The sequence below is a fragment of the Thunnus maccoyii genome, chromosome 12 (assembly GCF_910596095.1).
Source record: "Thunnus maccoyii chromosome 12, fThuMac1.1, whole genome shotgun sequence".
Lineage (NCBI taxonomy): Eukaryota > Metazoa > Chordata > Actinopteri > Scombriformes > Scombridae > Thunnus > Thunnus maccoyii.
This window is the reverse complement of record NC_056544.1, coordinates 29,156,019-29,171,717: the sequence shown is the minus strand read 5'-3', so window position 1 is coordinate 29,171,717 and position 15,699 is coordinate 29,156,019. Positions and strand designations below refer to the sequence as shown.

The following is a 15,699-nucleotide window of genomic DNA, read 5'->3' as shown; positions in this document are numbered from 1 at the left end:
TTGACATAACGTGATAGTTTTCTCTCGCATGTGTGTTGCTGCTTCCTCTCGTTTTCCACTGATCACTGCAAAAAAAAAAAGTTTCACTCATGAGTGCAGCTACAAGAGTAAATGTGGTGACACTTTATTTTTTCTAATATTTATGTACTTTAGGGAACAAATCACATACTTAAGTATTGTTTAACTAATACACAACTCATGATGATTGAAGTATTTCTATGAGTCTCTATGGCTTTATGTGATTAGTTAACACTTAAAGGATCATCTATTAATGATAACTGTTAAATCACAGTTACTTCATACATGAACTGATTTACCAGCAAATATGAAAGAATATAAATCAGAATCAGAATCTGTTTATTAGCCAAGAATGTAAAAATACAAAGATTGTTGCTCCCACAAACGCAACATAGAAGAATAAAAATATAACAAGAGTAAGGTTATAATAATAATAATGAAATAAACAAAGTAGGACTAAAATTAAACGAACAATTTCAAATCTATTTACAGAATTGAATTTAAACTCAGTTACTGTGGGTATAAAATGAACGTATGATGCAACGTGATCATGTGTTATACATTCGTCTGGTGTTGCCAGCTTGTAAATGTAGCATGAAGGTGTTTCAGGAGGAAAACTGCCTCAAATAAACTCTCATATTAGTTTCACATTTTCTCCAGAAGCTTTGAATGAGATCCTGAGATGAAGACAGAAGAAAATACTTTGTTCAATCTTGAAATAAAACAACTTTATTGATGATATAAAGCTTCAGATTGTTCACACATCCAATCAGTAAAGTCTGTTAAATGACTCTTGTTCAATGATTTCATGTTCAGATTCACTTCATCCACACAATCAGTTAGTTTAACCCAGAATGTCAGCTATGTACAAGAACATAATAAATGATCTCCTTATTGATTATTATCACAATAATTCAAGTATTATAATACTTTATAATACCTGATTTTTACATGACCAAATGCATCAATGTGAATGTAAATTTCTTGACAGATTTACAAAGTCGTGAGAGTAAAATATCTATTGATAAAGGAAGTTCTGGTTCTTTCTCTGTTCAGACTGATGAAGTGGAAGAGAAACAAGAGCAGAGTTGAGAAATGCAAGTTTGTGTATAAAACAAAAAATCATCATGATCAGTGAAAGCCTCCATGGTGAAACTGACACAAGAAAGAGCAGCAACTAAAGAAACTCAAATATTTACATAACAACAGATGAGAAGATGTCAAAGTTGACCATAATGTTTGATTGACAGCTGATCTCTGTGCAGAAACACTGCAGCAACGAGCTCTCAGCAACAATGACAGAGACAAAATCATTTTAAGAATTAACTCAGAATTTAACCGACTGTCCCTTAAATGACTTCTGTCTATTTGAGTTTGCAGAACTCAGCAGTGTCCCCGAAAGAGTAGTAAAGACGTAGTCCAGCATAGAGAGGCTGAGTGAATGTGGTCTGGACTCTGTGGAGGAGAGTCATGGTTTCAGAGACGCTGTAGAAGGACAGAATACCTGCTCTGTGATCCAGGTACACTCCTACTCTGGAGGAACCAGGACCTGAGACGGGAGTTGAGACATTGTTGAACCAAAATGTATAACTGTCAGTGTCACAATTTAAAGACCAAGATTTGACATTGCATCCAAATATACATTCATTTGAGTCTCCTGCTCTGCTGATATTCTTGTATGCGACTGCTACAGAAGCTCCTGTCCCTCTCCACTCCACCTCCCAGTAACAACGTCCAGTCAGACTCTCTCTACTCAGGACCTGACGCCAATAAGTGAATCTCTCTGGGTGACTAGAATAAAACTGTTCTTCTTCCTCTAATGTTGCTTTTCTGTTCCCATCAGATAATAACAGCTGTGTGTGTGCTGTGTTTGGATCCAGTGTGATTTCACGTGAATATTTTAAGAACTCAGCTCTGGTCTTGGGTTCTGGTTGTGACAGTAAAACATCCACTTCAGTCACTGTCAGTGAGATGTTTGTCCATTTCTCCCTCAGGATGTCCTGTAGTTGATCTCTGAGCTCTGACACAGCTGCTGTCACATCCTCAAAGTATCTCAGAGGACGGATATTGATGCTGGATGAGTCTGTAGGTTCACTGAGTTGTGACAGTGAGGGGTAGTTGTGTAGAAACTGGTTGTGATCCTCTGTGTGTGAGAGCTGCTTCAGTTCAGCGTCTTTCCTCTTCAGCTCAGTGATCTCCTGCTCCAGCTTCTCCTGAAGCTCTTTGGCTCGACTCACTTCAGTTTCCTGCTGGGATCTGATCTGCTGCTTCACATCAGAGCTTCTTTTTTGGATGAGACGGATCAGCTCAGTGAAGATCTTCTCACTGTCCTCCACTGCTTTATCAGCAGAGCAACTGATGGCCTCCACCTCCTGTTGAAGCAGCTTCACATCTTTCTCTCTGTCCTGGATTCTCTGCTGGATGTTTTGTCGACTCACCTCGAGCTCTCTCTGCCTCTCAGTCCTTTCTACTGCAGCTGAGACTGTGTCGTGGCCTTTATGTTCATCCACAGGGCAGAGATAACAGATACTCTGCTGATCAGTACGGCAGAACATCTTCATCACCTCATCATGACGAGAGCAGATGTTCTCCTGGAGCTTCTTGGAGGGGTCGACCAGCTTGTGTTTCTTTAATGGAGCTGCATCATAATGAGGCTGAAGGTGTTTCTCACAGTAAGAGGCCAGACACACCAGACAGGACTTGAGGGCTTTCAGCTTCCTTCCAGTGCAGACATCACAGGCCACATCTTCAGGTCCAGCATAGCAGTGATCAACAGGAGCAGCTTGGAGTTCAGTCTTCTTCAGCTCCTCCATTAAATCTGCTAACATGGTGTTTTTCACCAGGACAGGCCTCGGTGTGAAGGTCTGTCTGCACTGAGGGCAGCTGTAGATTTTCTTCTCATCCTCTTCATCCCAGAAACCTTTAATACAGCTCATGCAGTAGCTGTGTCCACAGGGAATAGTCACCGGATCCTTCAGTAGATCCAAACAGATCGAACAGCAGAATTTTGCTCCGTCCAGCTGAGCTCCTTGCTGCGCCATTTCACCTCTCAGTGACAACGACTGTCTGAGTTTCACTTTCTGAGAAGTGAAACTAGTTTGCGCTCTGATCTAAACAGCATGTGTTTCTGCAGTGAATGGAGGCTGCAGCTCTTTTACAGGTTGGTTACACCCATCTTCAAACTGTAGATCTGAAGGGGAGGGAACAAGGAAATACGTGGACAGACTGGAGCTTGTTGTGTTTGAGAGCAGGAAGAAGAGGGAGGAGTTATCAAGCTATGATTCATTCCAGGAGGAGGAGCAGTTTGAGAGAGATACTGTGTGTTTAACCCTTTTTTTCTTACAACGAAGCTCACGTCTCATTTGAAAACACTGGTCACCTGCTTTCTGGTGTCAAAGTAATCTTGGGAATTTAGGAGAGATCTACAGATGACTCCCTGTTTCTCTGAATTCTTGTATTCTCCTAAAATCCAGCTGAGTTTTTCCATCAAGCCCCTTAACTGTATAATATTGTTGTTTTGACATAACGTGATAGTTTTCTCTCGCATGTGTGTTGCTGCTTCCTCTTGTTTTCCACTGATCACTGCAAAAAAAAAAGTTTCACTCATGAGTGCAGCTACAAGAGTAAATGTGGTGACACTTTATTTTTTCTAATATTTATGTACTTTAGGGAACAAATCACATACTTAAGTATTGTTTAACTAATACACAACTCATGATGATTGAAGTATTTCTATGAGTCTCTATGGCTTTATGTGATTAGTTAACACTTAAAGGATCATCTATTAATGATAACTGTTAAATCATAGTTACGTCATACATGAACTGATTTACCAGCAAATATGAAAGAATATAAATCAGAATCAGAATCTGTTTATTAGCCAAGAATGTAAAAATACAAAGATTGTTGCTCCCACAAACGCAACACAGAAGAATAAAAATATAACAAGAGTGAGGTTATAATAATAATAATGAAATAAACAAAGTAGCACTAAAATTAAACGAACAATTTAAAATGTATTTACAGAATTGAATTTAAACTCAGTTACTGTGGGTATAAAATGAACGTATGATGCAACGTGATCATGTGTTATACATTCGTCTGGTGTTGCCAGCTTGTAAATGTAGCATAAAGACGAGTTATATGTTAACATGCTGATGTTTGCATCTGACTACAAGTTTGATATCATTTTTTTAAAAAAAGCTTCTATATAACATCTGTTCTGTGAGAACATCCAAATGTAGACGGAAGATTTTTCAGTTTACAAATATTGTTCACATGAGTCTTCAGGTTGTAAATAAAACTTTGAGATTTGAGACTTAAGACTTCATGAAATCTGATTGACCAACATGGAAAAACTTGAAACCAGATGTAAAGAATGATTTATTTATTTTATGATTTAATTATTTCATGACTGGACCTGATAGAGTTTAAACATGTTTCATCTGCTGTTGTTCAAATATTCGCTTTTCTGAACTCTTAACGGCTTAAAACTAGAATGAACATGTCAAGTTCTCTTGATGTTGATTGTGATGAGAATGAAAGCAGTTTATAATGTAATTATCATTATGATGAAATGATTCCTAAATTACTTCTGGACTAGAAAAGGTGGAGTAACTTTACCTGTGATGGTGCAATAATCAATCACAGTTGTCAGAAACACTAATCATGACAGTTTTAGATGCATTTCTTTGTTGTCAGTTAAGCATCAATAACAGAAAGTCTTCAGCACAGCAGGCAGTTTTGTGGATTGAGAGATTAAACCCCGAACAAAATGAGTCACAAGAAGTTTGAATCAAGTCTGGATTCAAACTTTACAACCCAGAAGCGTCTGACTGTGAGGTGATAGAGCTAAACACTGAACCAACATGACAGCCTCATTCTGAACTTTCATCTTCATGAAAATCAACCTCAACATTAATGAAATGACCTCAAGTTCACAATTACACATAGATGTTGTTTTATGTTCGTCACGACTCAACAAAACATCTTCACACCCAAATTTGACCAAATTAATTTTTTTAAACTAACTAACAGTTTTTTTTAGGCCTGTGTCACAAATCCTCTTTATTGACTAAATGCACAAATAAAATCTCAGTTTGTTAAAAGCAACAAGTGATAGAAAACTCTGCTCATTTCTCTGTGATGAAGCTGTTTTAGTGAAGAAAGCTGAAAGTACAGAGACTGACTGACAAACGTTCTTCTGCTCTGAACATGAACTCTGTACTTTGTGGTGTTTCAGGAGGAAAACTGCCTCAAATAAACTCTCATATTAGTTTCACATTTTCTCCAGAAGCTTTGAATGAGATCCTGAGATGAAGACAGAAGAAAATACTTTGTTCAATCTTGAAATAAAACAACTTTATTGATGATATAAAGCTTCAGATTGTTCACACATCCAATCAGTAAAGTCTGTTAAATGACTCTTGTTCAATGATTTCATGTTCAGATTCACTTCATCCACACAATCAGTTAGTTTAACCCAGAATGTCAGCTATGTACAACAACATCATAAATGATCTCCTTATTGAGTATTATCACAATAATTCAAGTTTTATAATACTTAATAATACCTGATTTGTACATGACCAAATGCATCAATTTGAATGTAAATTTCTTGACAGATTTACAAAGTCGTGAGAGTAAAATATCTATTGATAAAGGAAGTTCTGGTTCTTTCTCTGTTCAGACTGATGAAGTGGAAGAGAAACAAGAGCAGAGTTGAGAAATGCAAGTTTGTGTATAAAACAAAATCATCATGATCAGTGAAAGCCTCCATGGTGAAACAGACACAAGAAAGAGCAGCAACTAAAGAAACTGAAATATTTACATAACAACAGATGAGAAGATGTCAAAGTTGACCATAATGTTTGATTGACAGCTGATCTCTGTGCAGAAACACTGCAGCAACGAGCTCTCAGCAACAATGACAGAGACAAAATCATTTTAAGAATTAACTCAGAATTTAACCGACTGTCCCTTAAATGACTTCTGTCTATTTGAGTTTGCAGAACTCAGCAGTGACCCCGTAAGAGTAGTCAAGACATAGTCCAGCATAGAGAGGCTGAGTGAATGTGGTCTGGACTCTGTGGAGGAGAGTCATGGTTTCAGAGACGCTGTAGAAGGACAGAATACCTGCTCTGTGATCCAGGTACACTCCTACTCTGGAGGAACCAGGACCTGAGACACGAGTTTTGACATTGTTGAACAAAAATGTATAACTGTTAGTGTAACAATCTAAAGCCCAAGATTTGTCATTGTATCCAAATCCACATTCATCTGAGTTTCCTGCTCTGCTGATATTCTTGTATGCGACTGCTACATAAACTCCTGTTCCGCTCCACTCCACCTCCCAGTAACAACGTCCAGTCAGACTCTCTCTACTCAGGACCTGATACCAATAAGTGAATCTCTCTGGGTGACTAGAATAATACTGTTCTTCTTCCTCTAATGATGCTTTTCTGTTCCCATCAGATAATAACAGCTGTGTGTTTGCTGTGTTTGGATCCAGTGTGATTTCACGTGAATATTTTAAGAACTCAGCTCTGGTCTTGGGTTCTCGTTGTGACAGTAAAACATCCACTTCAGCCACTGTCAGTGAGATGTTTGTCCATTTCTCCCTCAGGATGTCCTGTAGTTGATCTCTGAGTTCTGACACAGCTGCTGTCACATCCTCAAAGTATCTCAGAGGACGGATATTGATGCTGGATGAGTCTGTAGGTTCACTGAGTTGTGACAATGAGGGGTAGTTGTGTAGAAACTGGTTGTGATCCTCTGTGTGTGAGAGCTGCTTCAGTTCAGCGTCTTTCCTCTTCAGCTCAGTGATCTCCTGCTCCAGCTTCTCCTGAAGCTCTTTGACTCGACTCACTTCAGTTTCCTGCTGGGATCTGATCTGCTGCTTCACATCAGAGCTTCTTTTCTGGATGAGACGGATCAGCTCAGTGAAGATCTTCTCACTGTCCTCCACTGCTTTATCAGCAGAGCGACTGACGGCCTCCACCTCCTGTTGAAGCAGCTTCACATCTTTCTCTCTGTCCTGGATTCTCTGCTGGATGTTTTGTCGACTCACCTCAAGCTCTCTCTGCCTCTCAGTCCTTTCTGCTGCAGCTGAGACTGTGTCGTGGCCTTTATGTTCATCCACAGAGCAGAGATAACAGATACTCTGCTGATCAGTACGGCAGAACATCTTCATCACCTCATCATGACGAGAGCAGATGTTCTCCTGGAGCTTCTTGGAGGGGTTGACCAGCTTGTGTTTCTTTAATGGAGCAACATCATAGTGACGCTGAAGGTGTTTCTCACAGTAAGAGGCGAGACACACCAGACAGGACTTGCGAGCTTTCATCTTCCTCCCAGTGCAGACATCACAGGCCACATCTTCAGGTCCAGCATAGCAGTGATCAACAGGAGCAGCTTGGAGTCCAGTCTTCTTCAGCTCCTCCATTAAATCTGCTACCAAGGTGTTTTTCACCAGGACAGGCCTCGGTGCGAAGGCCTGTCTGCACTGAGGGCAGCTGTAGATTTTCTTCTCATCCTCTTCATCCCAGAAACCTTTAATACAGCTCATGCAGTAGCTGTGTCCACAGGGAATAGCCACCGGATCCTTCAGTAGATCCAGACAGATCGAACAGCAGAATTTTGCTCCGTCCATCTGAGCTCCTTGCTGCGCCATTTCACCTCTCAGTGACAACGACTGTCTGAGTTCCACTTTCTGAGAAGTGAAACTAGTTTGAGCTCTGATCTAAACAGCATGTGTTTCTACAGTGAATGGAGGCTGCAGCTCTTTTACAGGTTGGTTACACCCATCTTCAAACTGTAGATCTGAAGTGGAGGGAACAAGGAAATATGTGGACAGACTGGAGCTTGTTGTGTTTGAGAGCAGGAAGAAGAGGGAGGAGTTATCAAGCTATGATTCATTCCAGGAGGAGGAGCAGTTTGAGAGAGATATGTGTGTTTAACCCTTTTTTTTCTTACAATGAAGCTCACGTCTCATTGGAAAACACTGGTCACCTGCTTTCTGGTGTCAAAGTAATCTTGGGAATTTAGGAGAGATCTACAGATGACTCCCTGTTTCTCTGAATTATTGTATTCTCCTAAAATCCAGCTGAGTTTTTCCATCAAGCCCCTTAACTGTATAATATTGTTGTTTTGACATAACGTGATAGTTTTCTCTCGCATGTGTGTTGCTGCTTCCTCTCGTTTTCCACTGATCACTGCAAAAAAAAAAAAAGTTTCACTCATGAGTGCAGCTACAAGAGTAAATGTGGTGACACTTTATTTTTTCTAATATTTATGTACTTTAGGGAACAAATCACATACTTAAGTATTGTTTAACTAATACACAACTCATGATGATTGAAGTATTTCTATGAGTCTCTATGGCTTTATGTGATTAGTTAACACTTAAAGGATCATCTATTAATGATAACTGTTAAATCACACAATGTAAAAAAAAAATCATAAAAAAATGGTAAAAAGTCTGGCAGCAAAAGTTGCCAAACACTTACCGTCAAATAACAGTAAAAAACCTTTAGTTATTCGACAGAGATTTATTTTAAAAATACGGATATTTACTTTGGACATTGTCTACATTTTTACAGTCCAACCATTGTAAAATAAAAAGAAAATATTATTATATTATAAAAATTGTCATAAAACATTGCTAGAACAAATGTATAAATCTGCACAAAAAATGGAAATGATTGCAGAACTACCTTAAAATCATCTAATTTAAATGAAGACTCTGGTTTTCATACAGTAATCTCTGGTAAATTCATAGGATTATTCAATCCATCCACAAGAACTCCCCATCAAAGTACAGATTTCTGGATGTAAAACACAGAAAAATTAATTAAAATTACATTCAAATTACCCTCCTTTAACACCCATTAATGGTATCTTGAGAGCTTTAAGCTTTTATTTTATGTGATTATCCAATCGATTTACAGTAAATCTCTGGTAAATGTTGGTTTTATACTGTACAAAAAAATAAGATCATGTGATAATAGTTTACAAAAATATAATTTTAATAATCATCAGTTTACTAACATTATTTGATAGTATTTAAAATAAACTATCAAATATATCTACATACATTTCCCCATTAATGTATGAGGTTAACTTTATATAAACATTATTTAACAGTAATTACAAGCAGCTCTCCAATATATTTACAGGCCTTTCCCATTAATGTATGAGGTTAACTCTATATAAACATTATGTGACAGTACTTGCAAGCAACTCCCCAAAATATCTACAGACATTTCACATTAACATGTGGAGTTCTGAATGTACAAAAACCAGAAGGTCTATGTAAAAATACCTTTATATCAACTTTGACACTGAATAAATATACACATTTTTCTACTGACATTTTACAATATTGTGCAATCCATTCAATACAGATCCCCATTTGAGATGTATGAGATTTCAAGGTGTTTAATAACCAGAATATGTCATAAAATTACCTTTTACTGCTCGCTTTACAAAGTAATTCTGTGGACATTGCCCAAGCCTAGTATACAGGTACATTTTATGTGTCAGATATGAAAGTTTACTATAGAATAAAGCTTATTTGGGTATTAAAAAATTACTACAAAATTAGTTTCACATTCATTGTATATGAAGCAGCTCCAGACTTTATTCCGGATGGCATCACAAATTTGAGTCTTAAGTCTCTGGTTTGTGGCTTTGGGAGAAAGTAGTTCATGTTCACAAATATCAGAAGTGGGAGTAAGTTACACATGTGCAAGTCACAAGCAAGTCTCAAGTCTTAACCTTAAAGGCTCAAGCAAGTCTTAAATCACTGTGACTCTCACTGTGACTTAGACTCAAGTAAGCCAAGTCAAGTCAATGCTAAACGTCAAGCAAGAAAAGTCAATTAAGTCACAAGTCAGTCACCATGGAAGAAGCCTGTAAAACACGAGAGAAAAGGGTACAATGGCAAGCCGTGTCATGAGCAAACTGCACATGTTAGTTAGTCTCTACAACTAGGGATAGCTATGGTTAGGATTCATAAATACAACAATTTATGGTTTTGGTTCATACCTTGTTTTGTTGTTGTTGGTGTTTTGATTAATTAATTAACTATTTGAACAAAAATAAATAATCTGATCTAAAATGTTTTCCAGGATCTAGGGTTCATAATTTTGTATTTTATGCAGTATTAATGTGAGTGGATATGTTGTATGACTTCTGCCATTCTGCCACCCGGTTGTACCTTTGAATAAGGTGAGAGTTTTGAAGCAGAAGTAGTAGAAGAAGAGGAACTTCCTCCAGTTGCAGTAGTTAGCACAAAGCTAGTGGGTTTTAACAGCAGCAAAAATATGCTGATGGACTGTAAGCTACACATTCTGCTTTGTTGTGGTTGTAAAGTGTGCAGATAAAAGAAACTGCAAGTTATACTACAGCCTGAGTCTCTGTCTGCAACACATGACTACTTTGGTATATTTACTCACCAAATGGAAAATCTACCCGCATTTGGCGCTTGCACAACGAAACATAGTATTCTATCCGATGATTACTTTTTAAAATACCATCTTCTTTGCCTGATCTTGAAGGATTGCATTTGTCACACAGTTGATTACAGAGAAAGAGACCATTCTGCTGTGGTTGAGTAACATTGACTTTGAACTAGTGAGGGACTGCGAACAAAATAATGAAATAATGATATGGGAAAATGCTTTCAACAAGCTTTGAGCTCAATCCTGTCTTGCATTGGGTTGCACACACTTCACTAGAAGACACCCTTTCATGTCTCAAAACGTTAACTGTTCATGCTCAATATCTACAATAATGCAAACAGGCGATTCAGCTAAATAAAAACTGTCAAGTCTTTTCAAGTCATCTGCCTCAAGTCAAAGTCAAGTCGAGTCTTATAAGTGTTAGTCAACCAAGTCGCGAGTTCTCAAAATTGCAACTTGCGTCAAGTCATGTGACTTGACTGTCCTTGGCCATGGAAATAAGTGAATCTGCATGCTAAAAAAAAGCCTCAAATTCATAGGACAGATTGAAAGTCACTCACTTCCTTTCAGAACTCCAACGATGGCTGTGATCCTGTGCAATGAACCTCAGCAAGCCTTGTCCTGAGAATACACAAGCAGAAAATATGTATCATGCTCTTAAAAGTACCTGCACACCAACAGGTGTCAACGTTGTTGCCTGTATTCTTTTCAATGTACACACAACGGCAACTTTGCCTCCGACCCTCACAACAGCTGCAGAATTAAATGAGGTAATTTTAAAGTATTTCTTCAATGTTTTTAATTTGTTTGTGCAGATTTACACATTTCTTTAACATTTTAGCAATATTTTATAGCGAAAGGCTCGAAGGGGCCACGGCCGGGGGACCTGCACAGGGGCCTCGACGGGTGCCCCGAGAGCCTGTAAGGCTCGAAGCCCCTGCGTTGTTGTTGTTGTTGTTTCTGTTGTTGTTTCTTCGGCCGTCTGTAGACTTACATGCAAGTGATTTGACTTTCAAGGGTATTCTGTAGCTGTTAATTGAAACTCACTGTAGTCCTCACTGTTAGTGGTCAGTTACACAATAGTGTGTTGAGTAGTATGTCATCCATTTTGCAGTTTACAATAAAAATCTGTAAATATGCCACTTGTGAATATTCAGCTAAAAGCAGTGTAAATTAACAGTAACTTGTGTATTACTGTTAATTTGAACTTTTCACAAATGGCATATTTATAGATTTGTACCATAAAGAGCAAAATGTACAACTCAACACACAATTGTGTAACTGACTACTAACAGTGAGGACTACAGTGAGTTTCAATTAACAACTACTGAATACTCTCTAAAGTCAAATCACTTGCATGTAAGTCTACAGTCTACTGACAGAAACAAATATTTGTGTGGTACCTGTGTTTGTGAGGAGCTTGGCTGCTAACTGCTTTCAGCAGTATTTTTCTGTAAAAGGAGAATAACACTATTTTCTTCCTATCAGGACTTTGTAAAAGGTCTGACTTAGAATCTCCCTGGTAAGAATCTTAGTTATTAATGGTTTAAGATCTTGGGGGGATTCGGTCACTTCGTAATTAGTTGATCTAGTTTTATATCAAGTGTTTAAGTACTATTTGGATTCCGGTTTCGGATCGATCTTGTAACTGATAGTATTTATTTTTTTTGTATTTATTTTCTGTTTATTTTTTTAGGAAACATCTTCAGCAGTGGACCTCAGGATCAACAGAAGTTTCGGCCATTATCGCTAGACATCCTCAACCGAGGGAGGCCCTGCCGAGGTTGGTCGAGCCCCCGAGTGTGTCCTGTAGCCAATTGATTGGAGTTGTAACTGTAGTTCTTCCGGTAAGTAGGTCCAGGTAAGTATAAGGAGTTGCTAAGATCGGTCGGTATTTAAGTTAGGTATTATGAAGATAGGTATTAGTTGTTGAGGTGCTAATTGTTCCTACAGTAGGTATTTAAGGTAAGTAGGTATCTTTTAGGTAGGTATTTCTATCGCAGTAAATATTGAGGTAAGTATTAGGATAATGGTAAATAGGGTAGCTATTAAGGTCAGTATTGGAGGTAAGTAGCGGTAAGTCTTAGAATTAGGTAAGTAAGGTAGGTATTACTGTAGGTTAAGGCAGGTCCCAAACTAACTAAATTATTAAGGTAAATATTAGGGTTAAGTATTAAGGTAGGAGGGAGGTGAATGTTAAGTTGGGGTTGGTTAGATAGCTAATCAAGCAATTCTGCCACGTGCCTGCCTGGATACAAAGGTAGTGCAGGAATATATTCATTTAACCTGAGACATGCTTTAACCAAAGATGGAACATGTCACTGTTGAGTAGATTTGGTTTGTCAAAGACACTAGTAGAGCAATAAAATAAGCGCAGCAGAAACGTCAGTTGGGACCACTGTGTTTAACTAACTGACTGCTAACAGTGAGTTCAAATTTTAAATATTTTTTCCACAAACCTTGTTACTTGACATAATTACTCAGACAGTATTTACAACAGTGAATAAACAGCCATTTGAATTGTGACTTCAAATGTTAAGACAAATTATACAACTTCAAAGTGTTTCTTTCAAACTTTCACTTTATTAACAGTATAAATGAATGATGCTAAACATTTGTACACAATTATAAAGTAATAGAACAAAGCATGGAGTTTATTCAGGTAGCTAAACATTCAAAAGTCATTTAAAATGTAAATATTCAAACAAGTAGTGTAGTCTGTCTGAACATTGTACACAAAGACAAAATATATCAACATGCTCCTCTAACTGTTGCATGTCAAAAAATGCTGGGACGATTGAACTGGAAAAATGATATGGTTAAAGAACAATGGGACAGCTTTAGTGGGTGTATGTCTGTAGCCTAAGAATCTGATGGTTTGGTACAGTACATCTGTTAAGTGTTGCCATGTACTAATGCTCACCACATTATTGTAACCAAATAACTGCATCTAATATCAGTGCCTGTTTGTTTTTTAAAATTGGTATTTCCCATTAAAAACCCCTAATTAATGTCCCTCTAATGCAAGTTGTAACCAGACTGTCCAAGTGTGTGTTTTAAAAAGTTTGTAATGAGCGAATGACTGACTGAATAACAGACTGATTGTATGGGTGGGTGAGAGGGTTCGCTGTCCTATTCAAAAGTATGTTAGTTTCTTTAGGAGACTGAACACACAAGGGTTGACTGATGTCATCTTTCTCCATCTTCAGTGAAAGGACGGGGTGCCTCTCAGTGTTTATCCCTGTGAACCACCTGAAAAACAAAAACAGTGTGTATCATAAACTGTAGTAGTAGTATAAATGCACACAGTGTTGCATCCATCCAGGAATGCAACACTGAAGGACTGGGATATTGCTGCAAATTGCTGATGTGTTTCATATAGGCCACTAGAGTAATAAATCCACAAGTACACAACACTACACAGACAGCGATGGGATATTATCTTCACTTAATAAAATGAAGTTATTTGGGCATGTTGTCATATAAAACAAAGTAAAATGAAACTCACTGTGTAATTTGGAGCATCAGAATCACAAGTCCAGCTCCGCTCTCAGAAATGTTGACTTGCTGCTGAAACAAGACATTATTTTAGCAACAGTACAGATGTAGTAGTTAGCAAGACTGATTTCAAAACTTAACTCCTGCATCTTCAGTCCTATGTCTTTTACATTTCAACGGAATTAAATTCACTTCAGGAAAACAATTTGAGCAAAAACTCCAAATCGTCAAGATTGGTCAGTAAGTCGGAAAGAATCTCAAAGAATAGATCACAGGCTTAAGGAAAAAAAAATATACCAGTAAAATAGCTTTTTGTTTGATGTTGTGATCGGATGACACGGTACCAAATCGTTATCATGACAAAAGCAAGGGCATATAGCACAATTCAAACTGATTGGAAATGTAATGTATTTTGACAATGCTACCAAGCAAAGCAAAAAGGAACTCACCTGGTGATTTGCTGGATGAAGATGGGTGAGAAAATAAATAAATAAAAGGCATACGCCGCTGTCCAGGTGCACATGTGCCAACTCTACTGAGAGCTGCTGCCGGCTGCTGCTACAATAGTGTGATCGCTTGCAGTAATCACACTAATTATCAGCCTTGACCTACAGTATTACATACACACATGCTGACACTCACACAGTTTGGACATGAGGATGAAGGGACTGTTTAGTACAACCCCAGAAGTTAAGAGATATTACAGCACCGTAATGTAAAGCTGCCTGTTCCCTTTTACTCAGCATCTACTGATCACTGTCTGTCTCTCAATTTTGTACAATTATTTGCTGTTTTACTGTGAAATAAAGTTTTACCTGTGAGGAAGCTTTGCCAGAGTGTCAAGGAAGGTGATAAGGGACAGACTCAGAGACGACCAAATGAAAACAAGCAAAATCAAACTTACCTTCACACAGCTACACTGACATCCTCTTTGGTTTCTGCTCTCTCCCAAACTAACTTCTCTCCCTTTAAATAGGCCCTGAAATCTGTCTAGGCAGAACCATATTTCTATCAGGGGTGTCCTTTCCCTTAGACCAACAACTGGTGAATGACAATGTCACTTGTATCAGTTAACATTGTTTACACAAACATCAACAACAGCATTGTTCCTTATCGTAAACCAAATTAAGTACAAATAACATAAATACAAAACCAAACATTTAACTTAATAAAATAAATGCCCCTCACACTTGGTGTAACCCATGACATCACTGGTGATGTCAGCAAGATCTTAAAATCAGGAAGTGGTTCAGTGCCTCCATTTTGTCTCCTGGCCGCATGGTGGGTGAGTATGGTAGGTTACAACCTAAGTTAATCTATAACTCCAGAAACAATAAATAATGAACTTCAATACTTTTCTGTCTTGATTGAACCATAAATGACAGCGATGTGACTGGCTAAACAAACAAATGACAAGTATGGCAGGAAATGTGGAGCACCGAGCCCCGGTTTGTTATTCTGGTTAAAGTGGGCAGAAGCAGCTGGTCTGACGGGCAGCTTGAGTGAAGTGGAGCCTGCAGAGGAAGCACCGGGACCGTCAGTGTGACACAGTCCATCAAGGGAAGCACAGTCAGGCGGCGGAGGAGATGGTGACATATCGGCCTCTCATAATCGGCAGAATTCGCCGATGCCGATATTTATTTTTAGAGCTTTTATTGGCCGATACCGATGACTTGCCGATAATATCGTGCATCCCTAAAACAAAGTAGGACTAACATTA

At 38.3% G+C, this 15,699-nt stretch overlaps 1 protein-coding gene across 1 annotated transcript; it reads right to left on the bottom strand.

The window, feature by feature from the left end:
- Positions 1-831: 831 nt before the first annotated feature.
- On the bottom strand, positions 832-7,706 carry LOC121908362. Its single transcript, XM_042428301.1, has 3 exons — positions 6,028-7,706; positions 3,398-3,420; positions 832-3,128 (listed from the first exon to the last, which is right to left on the bottom strand). The coding sequence occupies exons 1-3, from the start codon at positions 7,688-7,690 to the stop codon at positions 1,383-1,385; spliced, it is 3,432 nt and encodes a 1,143-aa protein (XP_042284235.1). The 5' UTR covers positions 7,691-7,706; the 3' UTR covers positions 832-1,382.
- Between the last annotated feature and the right edge of the window lie 7,993 nt (positions 7,707-15,699).